The following is a 15,862-nucleotide window of genomic DNA, read 5'->3' as shown; positions in this document are numbered from 1 at the left end:
GGCCTTTCCTCACATTGAGTGTGTTGGAGAAGCACTGGGAGGTTCCCTACTCATGGTAAAGGAATGCCCTTCCTTAAAGTAGGAGATACGTCAGGCGGGTCACATCTGTTTCTGTCTTTCGCATTTGAACACCAATTAACATGTGGCTCTGGCAGAATTATGCAAGTACTTGCTCCCAATCCTCTTACCTATATTTTTCATCATTCTAGAATGGGTTCATGGTTTTCAAGCCGAATATATGGAAGATAGATGTTCAGAAAGTTATTGAGTAAAATGAAAATAATCAACCAAATAACAAGCAAAAATTCCTATGGGAAATTGATATCCTCTTGGATAATGGCATGATTTATTGTCAGCAATGTCAGAATTCTGATAACAAATTCTAAGAGAAGGCCATTATGTTCCTTTTTCAGGACATGTAAGTCTTTTTTTGAACATGCTACAATATTTGGCAATCTTTTTTCTGGAATCGGATGAAAAACAAGATTTGTCTGCGGTGTAAAGTTTAATTTGCCGGATATAGAATGATTGCTTCCCTTGAAATTTTATAACCTTTGCATTTACCTTGACAAAATGAAAAAGAGGTGCATTGATTTTTTTTGCTGGTCTACCAAACTCAGGAGGAAAGAAATCATTGTTGCCTTTTTGATTGCTTGACAAATATGTTCATTCTATTGGCATGCTGTCAAAATGCTCTGCAATTCAGATAGCTAGCTCATGGGTACAAAATATCTACAAGTACAAACTAAACGGATTTCCCAAAGTTAAAATCAGTGATGGCAATTTGAAATTCACAAGTTATTTTGCCAGATAGGAATTTTGTGAACAATGAATGCATGTTATCACCCTTAGTCAGATTGCTAAACAGGAGCAAATAAATACCCTGAAGGATATCTACTTCAAAAAAGATAAACCTCGGTTGCATACATGGATACATTTAGCAGAATGATGACACAACACTGCCCATCATACTTCCAAATTGACATTGTTCATAGTACTTTATGTGTACAAGTCACCAAGAATTTGTGATTACAAAGTAGTGAGAATTAAAGTTTCAAATGAGGGATTGTTTAGAGGATTCTAAGGAAGTTACCTAAAGATAAAAAATTTAACAAACATTTAACAAGCAGTCATGATCAGATGAAATAACAAACAGGCCTGCATTGAATTGAATGAGAATTCTTTGTAGGTGGATGGGTTTATAACCATCTTCCACCTTACAAACAAAATCCATGAAACAATTACAAGAAACTAAATGTTTCGATCTAAAATTCTATGGTATGGATCAAATTCATACACTAATTGATCAAGTAGCACATGGCTTTGAGCCTCCAAATAAAAGGCATACTGCACCTCATGTTCCTTGTGTCCTGCTAAAAGAAAAGATTGGGCAAGCAATTTCCCATCCAAATTGAACTACTGGATTTTGACAAAGAAGGGAATATGATAATAGATCTGGAGGAGACTTTGGATATACAAAGAAATTCCCTTTGTTCAAAAAAAATTCTTAGGTTCCTGATCAAATGGAGACATTTTGATTTATCTTACAAAGTTTTTCCTTGGAAAATGAGTTTCTACCTATAACTTGAGTTCAAAGCAAATAAAGAGGGGTTGATTTGTTAAATAACTTAGAAAAATCATAATAGTAATGAACAAATAAAGTTAACAATAAATAATCTCATTTGATATAGAGCGATGCAAGTTACAACACTTGAGATTATTTGTGTATGTATGCAAGCTGTCTATGTTGCCTGGATATGGTACAGGAATATATATGGATATTTCAAAATCTCGGAATATTTTTGGTATGACACAACTGGATATGGCATATAGAAAACAGTAAAACACATAAAGATATGTATGCAAAACAGATGCTACAATGTGTAGAAATTTCACTGCTATTAATGTAATGATGCTCAGCCCCAAAAACCACAGGCCATAAATGATGAAAAAAATCCGTAGATTCAATTTTCACTGATAATACTTGGGCCTTTTCTGTGTTGTTTGAGATGGATTCAGAACAAATTCCTACAGTTATGTACTGCCCCATGTACAAGTGTACAGAGATGGATTTGTGATGATTTGGAAACCTGGATGAATCTGGACAGGTTCAGGACGTGGGGGAAATATTGTGCATCTTAGACGGTGGTATTTTGCATATAGAATCAGCCAGTCATAAACAGTTATTCAATAATGATATGGCTTTCTCCATAAGCAATGTCTTAGTACAATTCTTTGAAGTTTGAATAGCAATTTATTGATCTGGCTGTGAGGGATGCTCTAAGTACAATTCTTTGAAGTCCTCATAACGATTAATTACCTTGACTATGAAGGATGCTCAATCAGGAGAATAATGTCCTAACATTTAGGAGATCAATGGCTACTTATAAGTCTGATATTAATAGTCTACTTATAGCAATGAACAATTCATAATTCTTTATGTTGCCATTTATATGCTTTCATTTTGGAGCTTTGATTTTTCCCTGTAAGATTTATGGTTGTCATGTTTGTTATTTTCAGTTTGGTGAAAGCTGTAGAGCTGGATTACCATTTGGTTGAATTTGACGATGTCCGGTACCACATTCAGGTATTAGCAATGCCCTTTTCGCATATGACTATAAGGTTGGTCATAATGGCAATTTTTATTGTTATAATTTAGTTTGTCAGAGTTATTATTATTATTTTGAATTAGCTGCCTTTACGAAGATCTACTCAAGGAAGCTCTATTTAACACTCTGAATAATTATTTAATATTTTGATATTCTGAGCATGCTTATGAGGTTGCGCATAGCCTCCAATTTGACAAAGAAGTCAATTTCCATGGTTAGGTTTAGTCTTCTAGTATGAAGCTTTTTTGACTTTGCAACACATTTGTGATTTCAATTTAACTATCCTTTATGGATGAATTGCCATTTTACACTCTGTACAGGCTACAATGAAGGATCCACACCACATGGCATTGTCAATATCAATTCCATCTCCACCGCCTGAGACTGTTTTAGCTGGTGGACTTCCATTTGGTGCAATAGAGGCTGTGAGAGGAGCATATGGTGCTGTAATGCAGATTGTTGATCCTGCGGAAGATGGCTTTCAGCTTACCTTAAAGCTGGATTTGACAAAACTTCCATCAAATGAAGGTTCAGCGAGTCTCTTACCCAAGGTTATAATAAGCTTTCTATAAGTCTGATTAATGACACGATGTTTTGACTTCTGAGCTGATTGTTCAGAATGGTTTTGTATGTTTAGTTTCTCATTGTAAAGAGAAATGCTGCTATTGAATATTTACAACAATTGATATGTTTATATCAATTGACACTAGGCAATCTGTGGAGCTGTTCTGAGTAAAACAAATTTCTCCCATGTTTTATTTTCACTTCTTATTCCATAGGGCATGGATCTGCATTTAGCTTGAATCTGGCTAAATGAAGGTTTATTCAGAAACAGTTTTCTAAAATGCATCATCTATAGAAGCCTATTGTTATTTATGTAATCTTTCTCAATTGATGAGATGCTTTTCTGGAATATTTCATATAGTAGGAAATAAAGAGACCAGTATAAAAATTAAAACTATTAGATGGATATTGAAACCTCAAGAAAGGAAACAAAGAAACCCTTCTGGTTATGCTTCGGTCATGCCTGGAAAGAGTGTAGTATTCAAATGAATGCTTTAAAGTGGGTTCACAACTTCACACTTACATGTTGACATAAGTTGACAGATATGATGGTGGGAGAAAAGGATAGAAAAATGCCAAAGGAAAGTGAAAGATAATAATAATTGAAGTAAACATATATTTTTCCTATTTTTGAACATGCTATTCTTCTTATGTAATTATATTTGGATTGTTTTTTTCAAAGTAAAACCTTACAGGGAAGCCCCTGGGCACTTCCCTGCTTTTTGCAGATGGTACCCAGTGTAAAACTGTTGGCACGATTACGACTCCTCTTCTGGTAGGGACATTGAATGAGGCATGCAGCAGAGGCAGCCATCTCAGGGGATTGACCCCAAGACCCCCTGCATGAAACTCAAAGCTCTCAACCATTTGAGCTAGCCCACCAGTCTATTATTTTTGGATTTTACTTGAAGGAGAATGGTATTAAAATTTGAGGATTTATTTAATAGAGTAGTCGTTTGATGTCTACCTTCTGGAATGATAAACCTTTTATGCTTCAAAATCTCTAGGTATTTCAAAATTTGGCATTTGCCATCCGTGAAAATCACTGAGAAGAAATTGTGGGTTGGTACAAGAGAACTAAAACTTTGCATATTGTAATGGTAGTTTTCCAAGGTTTTACTTGAATATATGCATAATGCAATATATGTGCTGCCTTCGATTTTTCTCCAGTCAATCTGGTTTGGTGCTTTACATTGTCAGAGTGTTTAAGGGTAGAGATATAAACATCTTTCATAACAATATGCAATGTTTTCCAGAACTTCAAAAAAATGATATTCAAAGGGATACAGACGAGTGGTTTGATGGATAGATATGTCCCTCATAGTGCAGTGGCTTAGCCAAAATAATTATGTTAGTATTTCCAAAATATAAGAAATCCAAAGGAGATTGCAACATAGCCACTGCATCTAAACTTAAACTTCTGAATCTATTTTTTTTCTTTCTAAATTAAGATGTTCTTAGAAACTAACCAAAATAGGCCAAAAGATTAAAGATATTGAATTGGATGCTTGAAGATGAAGTTTAGATTCTGGAAATCTTACCAAATCAAATCTCTTATTGCTGGAAATTCTGTTAGACATTTTTCACAGAAATGTGTCTACCCAACCTATAACTGAAATGAAAGTTTGCAAAAGATTATGACACCTGCAGTACATATGGGACATATTTGGACAATATAGTCACAGAGAAGAGAGAGCTAGGATGGATGGGTAACTTGCAAAAGAAAGTGAAAAGAGTCAACCAACAAACTAAGGATAGAGTCATACAAATTTAAAAAAGAGGAGTTAGAAGGAGGAAGTTTGAAAGGTTGGGAGGGAATAAATCAGACAACAATCCAATATATCAAGAGGAATTATAGACTTCAAACATGTTTCTGAGAATTTTATTGGAGAATTGCTTACGTCTATTTGATTCAATAGGCAAGGAGAAAAAGTAAACAAGTACATATTTTTGCGATAGTTAAAAGTTAGAACACTAAAACTAATGTTATGCAGTTATTCTGACAATGTGCTTATGGAAAACCCACCAGGAGGAAATTAGATGTCAAAGAGATCCAAAGAATAACAAAGCTATAGAAATAACAAGTAATGAAGGATGTGTATCAGAGCCCCATTGTTGCACATACAATTCATTATACCAGGTTTAGATACGTGGACCTTAGTTTTTTTATTCCTAGCTAAATTTAATTAACTACATGCCCAGTGCTGAAAGTTGACTTTACAGGGTGCCAATACTTTGCATTAGGAGAAATCAGAAAAACAATTTGAATTATGCTTAAAGTGAAACAGTGTGAGCCTTTATTCACCTGGTTCACCTAGAAGTTGTTGCATAATGGATGCTCTATTTCTGATGGAGAATGCAAGAAATGATTAAAGAATTTTCATTTGAGGAGTTATGGAGAAACCATTACACTTGGAACTAAGCTTGCAACTGTAATAATTGATTCTTGTTATGATAATGAAGGAAAAGGGTATTGGTGAAACTTAACTTAAAATTTTAAACTTAAATATGCCCGACTTTTGCAACATTTGTAGAATTTCCAAACCAAAATAAAGAAATGTTTTGATTGGAATTTTTGTTTCTTGTCCTTGATTTTGCTTGGTTGTTTGAACCTTTAGGGTGAAATAGGAACTTTTTTCTAACAGCTTTTATTTTTTTATCCTGTTCAAGTTCTAATTTACAGTGTGTGCTGATGTTACTTTGTGTTTATGTAGAGGCTCGAACTCAGTTGTTGATAAAGATTGCATCTCTGCGATCAGTGGTTTTAGGGGCACCTTTGAGGGAGATTTTAAAGCATCTTGCTTCCAAGGCAGTTGCTCCTGATGCAGATAGACTAATTGCTCTTACTCACCGTCCTAAGGAGTCTTTCTTTCTCATTCCTCAGGTTAGATAACAAAAAGAACGCTCTTTTTCTGCTTTATTTCCTACAAGTACAATGCACATGCTCATCTAGCTGATGTTTGATGGCTTGTTCTTCAAGCCATGTTTGTGTTTTTTAAGGCAGCTTGAGCGATTTATGAAAACAATAGTTACATATAAAGAAATTGTTTCATCTCTCCCCTTGTGACAAGCTAAGAATTTGCTATTTTATTCGGAAATACTTACAATTGGTATGTGTGATTGTGTCTTAGTTTGTATTGATTTACAAAGTTTAGTTATTTAAGAGTTCATATTCCAGGGCCCATTTTCATATTGGTTTGTGAATCATGACATTCTAGCAGTTAACGTTTCAGCATTGCCATACCTGGTCCACTGGACAGAAAAAGACTTCTTGCAAGTGTAGTTTGTTTAGTGCTGCTACACTTTTACAATTTTATGAGTAAATTATATTGAGTGCAGTCTTTATTTGCTGATTTTATATTTTTGATTCATAGTGATTTTTCTGTAAGTTTCTGTTTGGGATATATCTGATGCAGATTAACTAGGTAACCAAACATAATATACACAAGGTGATGCTCTAAGGGACATATCACATTTACTTAATATATATCAGGTAAAATAATAGCTCATGCACAGCATAATCATATGATTCAGATTTGTGAACAACTTGGCAATGCTGAAAGATAAGAGTATTTCTTGGACCTGGGAAAAACTCACACCAAAAGAAAAAAAGAGAGAGAACAAGTGCTTACAATTTTGAAAAGACAATTTCATTCCATGACAAATCCTCTTCATAGACATTAAAATAAACACAAAGCATGCAAAATTATTTGTCTAAAATCAGCAAATGTGAATTTTTTACATATACTTCAAATAATGTACAAGTCCAAAGAACACGGATGATGAGTCATGGCATGAATACTGAAAAATAAAATTTCCAAACGAAATGGGTGGGAAGTGTTCATTGCAAGTACCAACTTGCAACTTAAGTTCCCTGTGCAGACCTGGACATAGCAGATTATCTTATGATTGGGAAAGTGGAATCATTCTCCCTACATCTGAATTTCCTACTTGATGTCCAACCAAGCTTCGTATCTGTAAAAATTGGGTGATCTGTTTCAATGATCCAAGTTGATGTTGTGTTGTCCTTGTTTGGCTCAATCGCATTAGCACTCCTGCCATCTGATGATATTAAAGATGTAGAGTTGAAGCTTATAGTGCGCAAACACTAAATCATTTATTTTATTTTATAATGATTAATTATGTTTCTTGGAGTGCATGTGTTCACACATTTTTTTTTGGAATTCCGAGGCAAATCCATGTAGATCCACCCGAAGGGATCACATCCCACCGTCCAAACTAATTAGAGCCTAACCCTGAGGGCATCAAGGAGAATTGACCCTGTGACCTCCTAGTTGTCAGGTGCTTGAGCAACGGGTACTTGACCAATTGGGCTAACCCTCGAGGCTAGCTCCCACATGCTTCAATTATGTTCACAACAAAAAGAATTGCATGTTTGGCTCAAGACTTGCATAACTAGCCTTTGCAATCTAAACACATAGTAATTGCAATTTAAAACCTAGATCCATGAGGATGAATGAATATGTATATGTTGATATTTTGAAGTCTTGTTGGATAGTAGTGTTGCTGTTGCTGCCTAAATCCACACCTGGGCTAACATGGACAAAGTTTAAATCCACTTGGTGTGGCCTTGGGGGCAAGTCCTGAGTTGAGCAGATGTCATTCAATTCTCAACTCTTCCACCTAGGCTAACTTCTAGCGAAGCCAAAGGGGTGGACCCTATGCGACAACTAAGGCTTAACAAGCTTTAGCAAATAAGAAATATTAGTTCTAGGAGTTAATTAAGATTGACCAAGACACATTCAACCATTAATATGTAGATTACAACATGTTACTTCAAAGCATGTAAATAAACTCTATGAGCATAAATAACCATAATCATTCATACACAACAGATATAGCAATAATGATCAATGAATGAAACACTCTTAAAGTAAAAGATGTAGCAAGTAGAGAGCAGTGCCAAATAAAGAGTACTGAATGCTTGAAGTAAAAGATAATTGCTTGAAATATAAAATACTTGAACTTGGAAATGTAAATGCCCCAAAGTATGTGCTTTGAGATAAATGTGGCAATTGCAAAAATGACCAAGTACCAAATGCTAAAATTGAAAGTTTTGTGAAATGCTTTTGGTTGGTTTTAGTTAAATTAGATTTCACTTGGACTTAGGTTAGTTTAGTGTGTGAGTGCACAACATGAAATATGTGATTGCAATAAATTAAATCTAACCAAGGTTTGTGTCATCTTCTAGCCTTATCCTTGTTGGGTTAAGGAGCGCTGCAAGGGGACCCTACAGGGGGAAGCTTAGCTTCAGTGAGAACCCCCAAGAGTCCACAAGTCATCCTATTTGCAAGGAGGTTCGACACTAAGGGAAACAAGCCCCTAGTCTTTCTTCACAAGTCGAACATTTACTAATTTCCCCCAATCCCACAATAAGAAGATGTAGAAGATGTTTTCCCTATTTAGTCTAATTCAACCAACAAGCCTTCTCTGATCATGCAAGAAGATCAAACTAGGCTTGCAACTTGCATGAAATCATATCAAGACTTGAAGGAGGTTTATTGTTCTTTACAAAATCGAAATCTATAGTAAAAACAAGAATTGAAATTTAAACTAAAACGAGAATTAAAATTTAATCCAATCTAGGAGCATAAATGAAATTAAATCTAGATTGAAATTAGATTAATCTGATGAAAAGAAAATTGAACTAATCTAGATTGTGATGTGTGAGTGAGCTAATCTAAGGTTAATTTTAGCCCAAAAGAAGTCACGCTGTGAAAAAGAGACACAACAACAAGAGATCTCCACTGGGTAGGGGGGATGCATGTTACTTCAAAGCATGTAATTAAACTCTATGAGCATAAACAACCATAATCATTCATACGCAAGAGATATAGCAATAATGATCAATGAATGAAACGATCTTAATGTGAAAGATGTAGCAAGGAGAGACCAATGCCAAATAAAGAGTATTTGAATGCTTGAAGTGAGAGATAATTGCATGAAAGATAAAGTACTTGAACTTGGAAATGTAAATGCCGCAAAGTAAATGTGCTTTGGGGATAAATGTGGCAATTGCAAAAATGACTGAGTACCAAATGCTGTAAGTGAAAATGTTGTGAAATGCTCTTGGTTGATTTTAGTTAAATTAGATTTCACTTGGACCTAGGAGGTTTGTGTCCTCTTCCAGCCTTATCCTCGTTGGGTTATGGAAAGTTGCAAGGGGATTCTGCAGGGTGAAGCTTAGCTTCAATGAGTGCCCCCGAGAGCCCACTAGTCAACCCGTTCACAAGGAGGCCCCCTAGCCTTACTTTACAAGAAGAACTTTATCGATTTCCCCCAATTCCACAATAAGAAGATGTAGAAGAGGTTTTCCCTATTTAGTCTAATTCAACCAACAAGCCTTTTCTAATCATGCAAGAGTATCAAGCTAGGCTTGTAACTTGCATGAAAGCATATCAAGACTTGAAGGGTTTTAGTGCTTTTTGCAAAATTGAAATCTATATTAAAAACATGAATTGAAATATAATCTAAAGCAAGAATTAGAAGTTAATCTAATCTAGGAGCATAAATGAGATTAAATATAGATTGAAATTAGATTAATCTAATGAAAAGAAAATTGAACTAATCTAATTTGTGATGTGTGTTTAAGGCTTAACCTAATCTAAGTTTAATTTTAGCCCTAAAGAATTCACACCACGAAAAAGAGACACCACAACAAGAGACTCTCCTAACTCACGAGATGATTACAATGCTTTGATGAGATCCCTTGTGAATAAAGAGATCAAAAGAAAAATGGACTCCCTTGTGCATGTAGGGATCCAAAATGGATGAAGTTACAACGGTGAAATTTTATGGTTCTTTACAAAGGGTCCAAAATAGTTTGCTTCCAGGTTCTTGAGATCTTTCAATTTTGAGTGAATTTCAGCAGCACCTGCCCTTGAAAAAGTGCAAGCCTGCTAAAAACCAGCAAGCAAATTATATTAGAAATGCCCAAAATGAATTCAAAATAGTCAAACAATGTTAGTATTTGTAAGCCAAAAATACCAAGTGAAATTCTATAGCTAAAATGCTAAATTACTACACTAATTATCTAAGGAAAGACCAAGAGAACTTGGTCTTTTCTCAGCTAATATGAATGCTGTTAGGACAGCAGTCAAATAAAAGCATTTAGATGCTACATATGTCAATGAAATGCTTGAATAAGAACCAAGAATTGATGATAGAAATTTTGTGAGGAGAGAAGAGAGAGTAGGGGCCCTTTTGAAGTCCTTTGAAGGCACTTGATCCAAGTGGGACTAATGCTTCTTTAGATTAGCTGGTTCGACCAAGAACTTTCCCAATTCCAAGCTTGAGGAACTTGTAACACTTAATACCTTGCAAAAGAGATGAGTAGATAGGTGTAGTTTGAACAATGAACAAAGTAAACATGTTATGTAACCACGAAATGCATGTAATATTAAGTTCTATAAAACAAAATATCAAGAAGATAACAAGCACTTGCTATCTTCTCCTTTGGGCAACAATTCCCCTATCAAGGCCTGCACTACAAACCTTAAGCAATTGAATTGAAAGCACATGTTACCTCGATGGAGAACAAAGCAAATCACATAAAAATGCTAGATCATGGACCTCCAAAGTCTTCTTTTATTAACAAGATAGAACAATTTACAACCAGCGTTTCCCCAAACTCTCAAGCTTCAATACTAGTGATAAATTAGAGGGAAACTTTCATTTATAAGAAAAGAGGGAGACAATCCCAATGAGGATTGATGATCCCAAAGCAAGAGATGAGCTCACAGGTGTCATGGCGATGATCCCAAAGCCAAAACAAACTGCCCCAAGTGCCCCAAAAGCTGCTGCATATGGGCTGTTAAGTGTGTCAGTGCAGGTAAGGAAGGGTAGCATAGTCTCTCTAGCAGCAATGTGTATGGCCATGTGTAGGCTGCCTATGAGGGAGTGGCAGCTAAATGAAAAAAAGAGGGAGTACTCTCCTATTTGTCCCTTAGTGAACTCGTACTTCCTAAGTGCCAACTCAGCTTGCTAAATCTGTGGAACTCGGCCTCCTTAATTGGCTGTAGCAGGCAACCAACTCATGGTCTATAACAACCATATCTCATGGGCCTTACTTGGCCTCCCTAACTCGAGCTTAACTCAACCTTTGAATGCCAAATCAGTTCACTTGACTGCGTGTGACTTTTAGTCAACTAAAAACACGTTTTCTGGCTATCCCTAGTTACCGGCAGGTTATATTGTTTTTGGTTTTCACTCAAAAAGCATTGACTTCAATTAAAACAAAAAATGTTATCAAGTTTTTTATAATGTCATTCATTAATTTTTATTAAAACAATTTTTTGAAAATAAAAAAAATATTTTTAATTTTTTTTATAAATAAAATTTCTGACTTTTGATTGGTTATGGAGATCGATTTGACAATTTTTATGGTGCTTGCAATATATTTGTCAGAAAAAAATAATTAAAAAAAAGCCTAATAACTACACCTGGCACGTAGGGTACTATCGTATTTGTTGACGGCTCTTCAAACATCAACATCGTTCAAATGGGAGTACGAATGACAGTTGCTTCGAGTTATGACATTTATTACTATATGTAGCTTTTGACATAGACGTAGCGATACACATGGACTTTATACGCTTGAGCAAGTGAAAAAGAATTACACTTGTAAACAATAGAACACACAATCACTATTGATGTTGGACTCTTGGAGAAAGAGCATGTCATTATGAGTATGTGCACTTTGGTTTTCAGGTCTATCATTTTCTATGAAATGTTATTTCACATGATTTTACTTTATCGAAGTGAGCTGTAGATGAAGGCTTTTCACAGTCAAGGGTCTACAAAAGTGGAAAATGATGATCGCTTATATTACTCCTCATTATCAAAAGTTGGTCACATTATATTATAGGGTCAATGATTTACAAGTTAGTAATTGTAAAAACTATTTCACTTTAAAAAGCCATGGGGTTTTTTATATGTATGAAAACTATGTTAGATCCGAAGGTTATACTATTTTATTTTCGGCCTAATGATTTAGGCTTTTTGCAACAAAGTTTTCACACGAACCAAATATTTTATGTATTTGCTATGTAAAAGATAAAGCAAACAGTAAATAAAAAAATATTTTATAGTGTAAAGTATAAAAGTTTTTATGGTGTTAATGTATATTTTGAAATTGTTTATTTTATATTCAAAAAGACAATTTAATTTACTTCACATATTTATGTTTATCTTCTTAAAAATTACTAATAAATCACTTAATATAATGTGATTTTTTAAACAATAATAATAAATTAACAAAAAACTTAAGTAATACAATTAATAATCATTTTATTACTATCACTTTAATAATTAAAAGCCAAACTATAATAATTATTATAACTATTAAAAAATTGTAAATTTATTAAAAAGTTAGAAATGTGAAATATAAAATTAGGAAATCATTAGTCACTTTAATTTCTAAGTCACCGCATGCCAACACCCGAGTGACAAATATTTTATGTAATGTGATTATGCTTAATACAATCACTTGAACCAACTTGTTCATTGTTGAAAGAATTTGTCTATATGTAATTTTAGTTCTTTATTGTTTTTAATTCAATTTAACTATCAATTGATTTTTGCATAAGAGACAGGTACTAAGCAACAACGCTGCATATTACACTTGTTTAATTTTGTTTTTTCTTGCCTTTTTCCCCACTTTTAAAGTAAAAGTGAATATTGGCGAGGAAAAATCAAATTTTTGTACCCCAAAATGGGTAATAGGATAACGTTGGTACTCTGAGTATGAATTTTGAGTATTCACATGCCATACAACATTTGCTAGTGCCATTTTTTTATTCTTTACATACAATTTAGTTAAAATTTTCTGTTTTGTGGGAAATTTTTAATTATTAAAAATTCCGAGAAAAACCTAATGCAATTTCGTAATACTTTGGATAATGCCTAGAATGGTAATATACATTGACCTTAGACTTAGAAACACACTCAAGGCCTAGTTAGTAAGATACACTCTAGCTTTGGAGGATATGAGTTAAAAAAATCAATTAATAATTTATTGCTAAAAAGCGAAAATAAATAATCAAGTGAAAAGAACACTCTGGAGCAATTTCCTTAGTAACCAGGTCTCAACGGTCTAAGTTTGTTACATAAGTTCATCATGCTAGTGCCATCATCTTATACAATTTCCCACAGGGGTTGCGAAATTTGCATAGAAGAAGAGAGAGAAAATGGAGAGAGAAAGGGGAAAAATTGGCCTGATTCCTTCTGAACTTCAAAAAATTTGATTGGTGTCTTGTCCATTGGACAATGGTGCCTTTGTTTCATGCTAGGTACATTTGAGGAGGTAACAATTGCAAAAGGTAAACGTGGGGGTCAGTTAAAGTGTGGAAGAAAATAATTGAAGTTGTCTCTAAGGTTTTCTTTGAGGTAACAATTGCAAAAGGTAAACGTGGTGGTCAGTTAAGTGTGGAAGAAAATAATTGAAGTTGTCTCTAAGGTTTTCTTTGACATAGGTGGTGTTGTAGAATATGTCCATGTTTCGATATTTACTAATTCAATATCTCCAAACAAATTTCAATCCTCATTGCACCAAGTCCTGCACATACATACAAAAGAAATATCATTTTTCTCTGGTCATCTTGCTTCAACTGATCAACATAAGACTGTTATTTTATAAGCTCTTGTTGATAGCCTTCCTTCACCATATGATTTTTGACTCCCATTTCCGTTTGAATGAATGCTGAGCTATTACATGCCTGGTTTGTTCAAGACTAAAATTCTAGTGATAAATAGGATAATTCATAAATATTATTTTACTCCACCTTGTTGATTGTTGATGTCATATTGCTGCACCAACAGTTTGGAATAAAGGGAAGTCAAAAAATATAGAAGTTTGAGAATAAATTGTTGACATTGGCAAAACTTAATGACTTGAAATACACATGTCCAACATAAGGAAGGATAGTGGTCTAACATCTGTTTATTTTTTTAAAGGAACGACTATGGATTTATATTAAATTTTCCTGGTTTGAAGGCCAGAACCTTGTACATCATCATCCATAGTTTCTACTACGTCATTCAAAATGATCCAAAAGGTCCAAAAAAGACACATAAAATTTACACCTTGTCAATATTTAGCTATACCAAATAGACTGTCCTTATACAACCTCCAAAAAACCCCTAGAATTACTATATATCGACAAAACAAAGAAATTAAAGAGTGCCAAACTAGCCTTCAACATTATTCCCAGTAACAGTCATTTCCTCAAATCCTGAGAGTTCAAAACTATGTTGAGGAGATTGCACCTCTGAACCTGTGTCCCCATCGTCCTTTGACTGGTTCTGCGAGCTTGAGGTCGCCTATCTGAAAGCTTCGAATACTTCAGATTCATCACTGTCGGCCCCAATTTTCCTATTCGCTGCATCCTGCACTGGATTAGCCATGCGGAAACTCATCATATCAACTGTTAATTGCAACCATTCCAACTTTATCTCCACCAAGTTAAGATTCTGAGACATGAGCCCAAACTAGGCACGAGATTCAGACAATTGCAATTCTCCAAGCCGGGATGTCAGGGTGATGAGAAATTCCGTAGACGCCGCCATCTGAGCTCACTGAAGACTGGTTTCCTCTGCATTGACACTTGACGGGCTATCCATTGGGAGGTCTACACACCAAATCTGCTTTGCTCCTTGGCACTCTAGGGACTGGCCTTTCAATTTGACATTGGCAGATCCACATCACCACTCTTTATAGCCTCCCTGGGCTAATGCCCTCAATTCTTCAAGTCCATTCTTGCCTTTAATGCCAATCAGAATCGCATGCAGAGACCGGACAGAAATATCCAATTCAAATTGATTCATTCTGCAATTTGCAACAATCTTCAAGGAGAAAGATAGCAAGCATGCAAACAGCAGATCGAATGGAGTAATGAGATTTCCATGCACTCAAATGTAAATTCTAGCTATACTGCATACCCTCCATCTGTCCTCTGGAGTGGTAAGCATTATGAGAGCATTGCAGGTGGAGGTTTAACCCACCCATTCTTCAAGTCCATTCCTACCTTTAATGCCAATCAAACACGCATGCAAAGACCAAACAACGGGATCCAATTCAAATTGATTCATTCTGCAATTGGAAACAATCTTCAAGGAGAACAGAGATAGCAAACATGCAAACTGCAGATCGAATGGAGTGATGAGATTTCTATGCACTCAGACGTTAATTCTAGCTATATTGCATACCCTCCATCTGTCCTCTGGAGTGGTAAGCATTACGAGAGCATTCCAGATGGAGGCATGAACCCACCCTTCAACACTATAAAATCTACATTGAGGTAAGGGAGAAATAGATTCGAAAAACGATGTCCATAGTGCGGTCTGATAATTGGTTCAGTGGCGTCCCATTTATTGCTTTGGACTATTAATTCATTAATTATAACCATCAAGTGAGCTATATCTTTGGATTTCACGACAAAGTTTTTATGCTTGGGTCCATGTCATCAAAAACCATTATTCCTTGTTCCAAAGCCACACCTTTGTTAGCCAAAGAATCTGCCTCAGAGTTTAGATGACGTTTGACATGGTAAAATTCAATTTTTTCAAACCTTGAGATATGGAGATTTATTCTGTGCAGTATGGGAGCTTGGAACTGATCAGAAGTCTCCTTGAGTTTTTCACCTGCTGGATAACTATCATTGAGTCCCCAA

At 35.0% G+C, this 15,862-nt stretch overlaps 1 protein-coding gene across 1 annotated transcript in view; it reads left to right on the top strand.

The window, feature by feature from the left end:
• Positions 1-15,862, top strand: part of DIS2 (Arp2/3 complex, 34 kD subunit p34-Arc) — a 139,685-nt gene that overhangs the window by 46,369 nt on the left and 77,454 nt on the right. Inside the window, exons 2-4 of the mRNA XM_089416217.1 lie at positions 2,521-2,587; positions 2,930-3,137; positions 5,888-6,057. Of these exons, the coding sequence (XP_089272343.1) occupies positions 2,521-2,587; positions 2,930-3,137; positions 5,888-6,057 (445 nt within the window). The remainder of the gene's footprint in view (positions 1-2,520; positions 2,588-2,929; positions 3,138-5,887; positions 6,058-15,862) is intronic.

This window comes from Pinus tabuliformis, chromosome 3_2 (genome assembly GCF_031772625.1).
Source record: "Pinus tabuliformis cultivar Carrire ecotype Pingquan chromosome 3_2, CPIR1, whole genome shotgun sequence".
Taxonomy (NCBI): domain Eukaryota; kingdom Viridiplantae; phylum Streptophyta; class Pinopsida; order Pinales; family Pinaceae; genus Pinus; species Pinus tabuliformis.
This window is presented reverse-complemented; position numbering and strand designations above follow the sequence as displayed.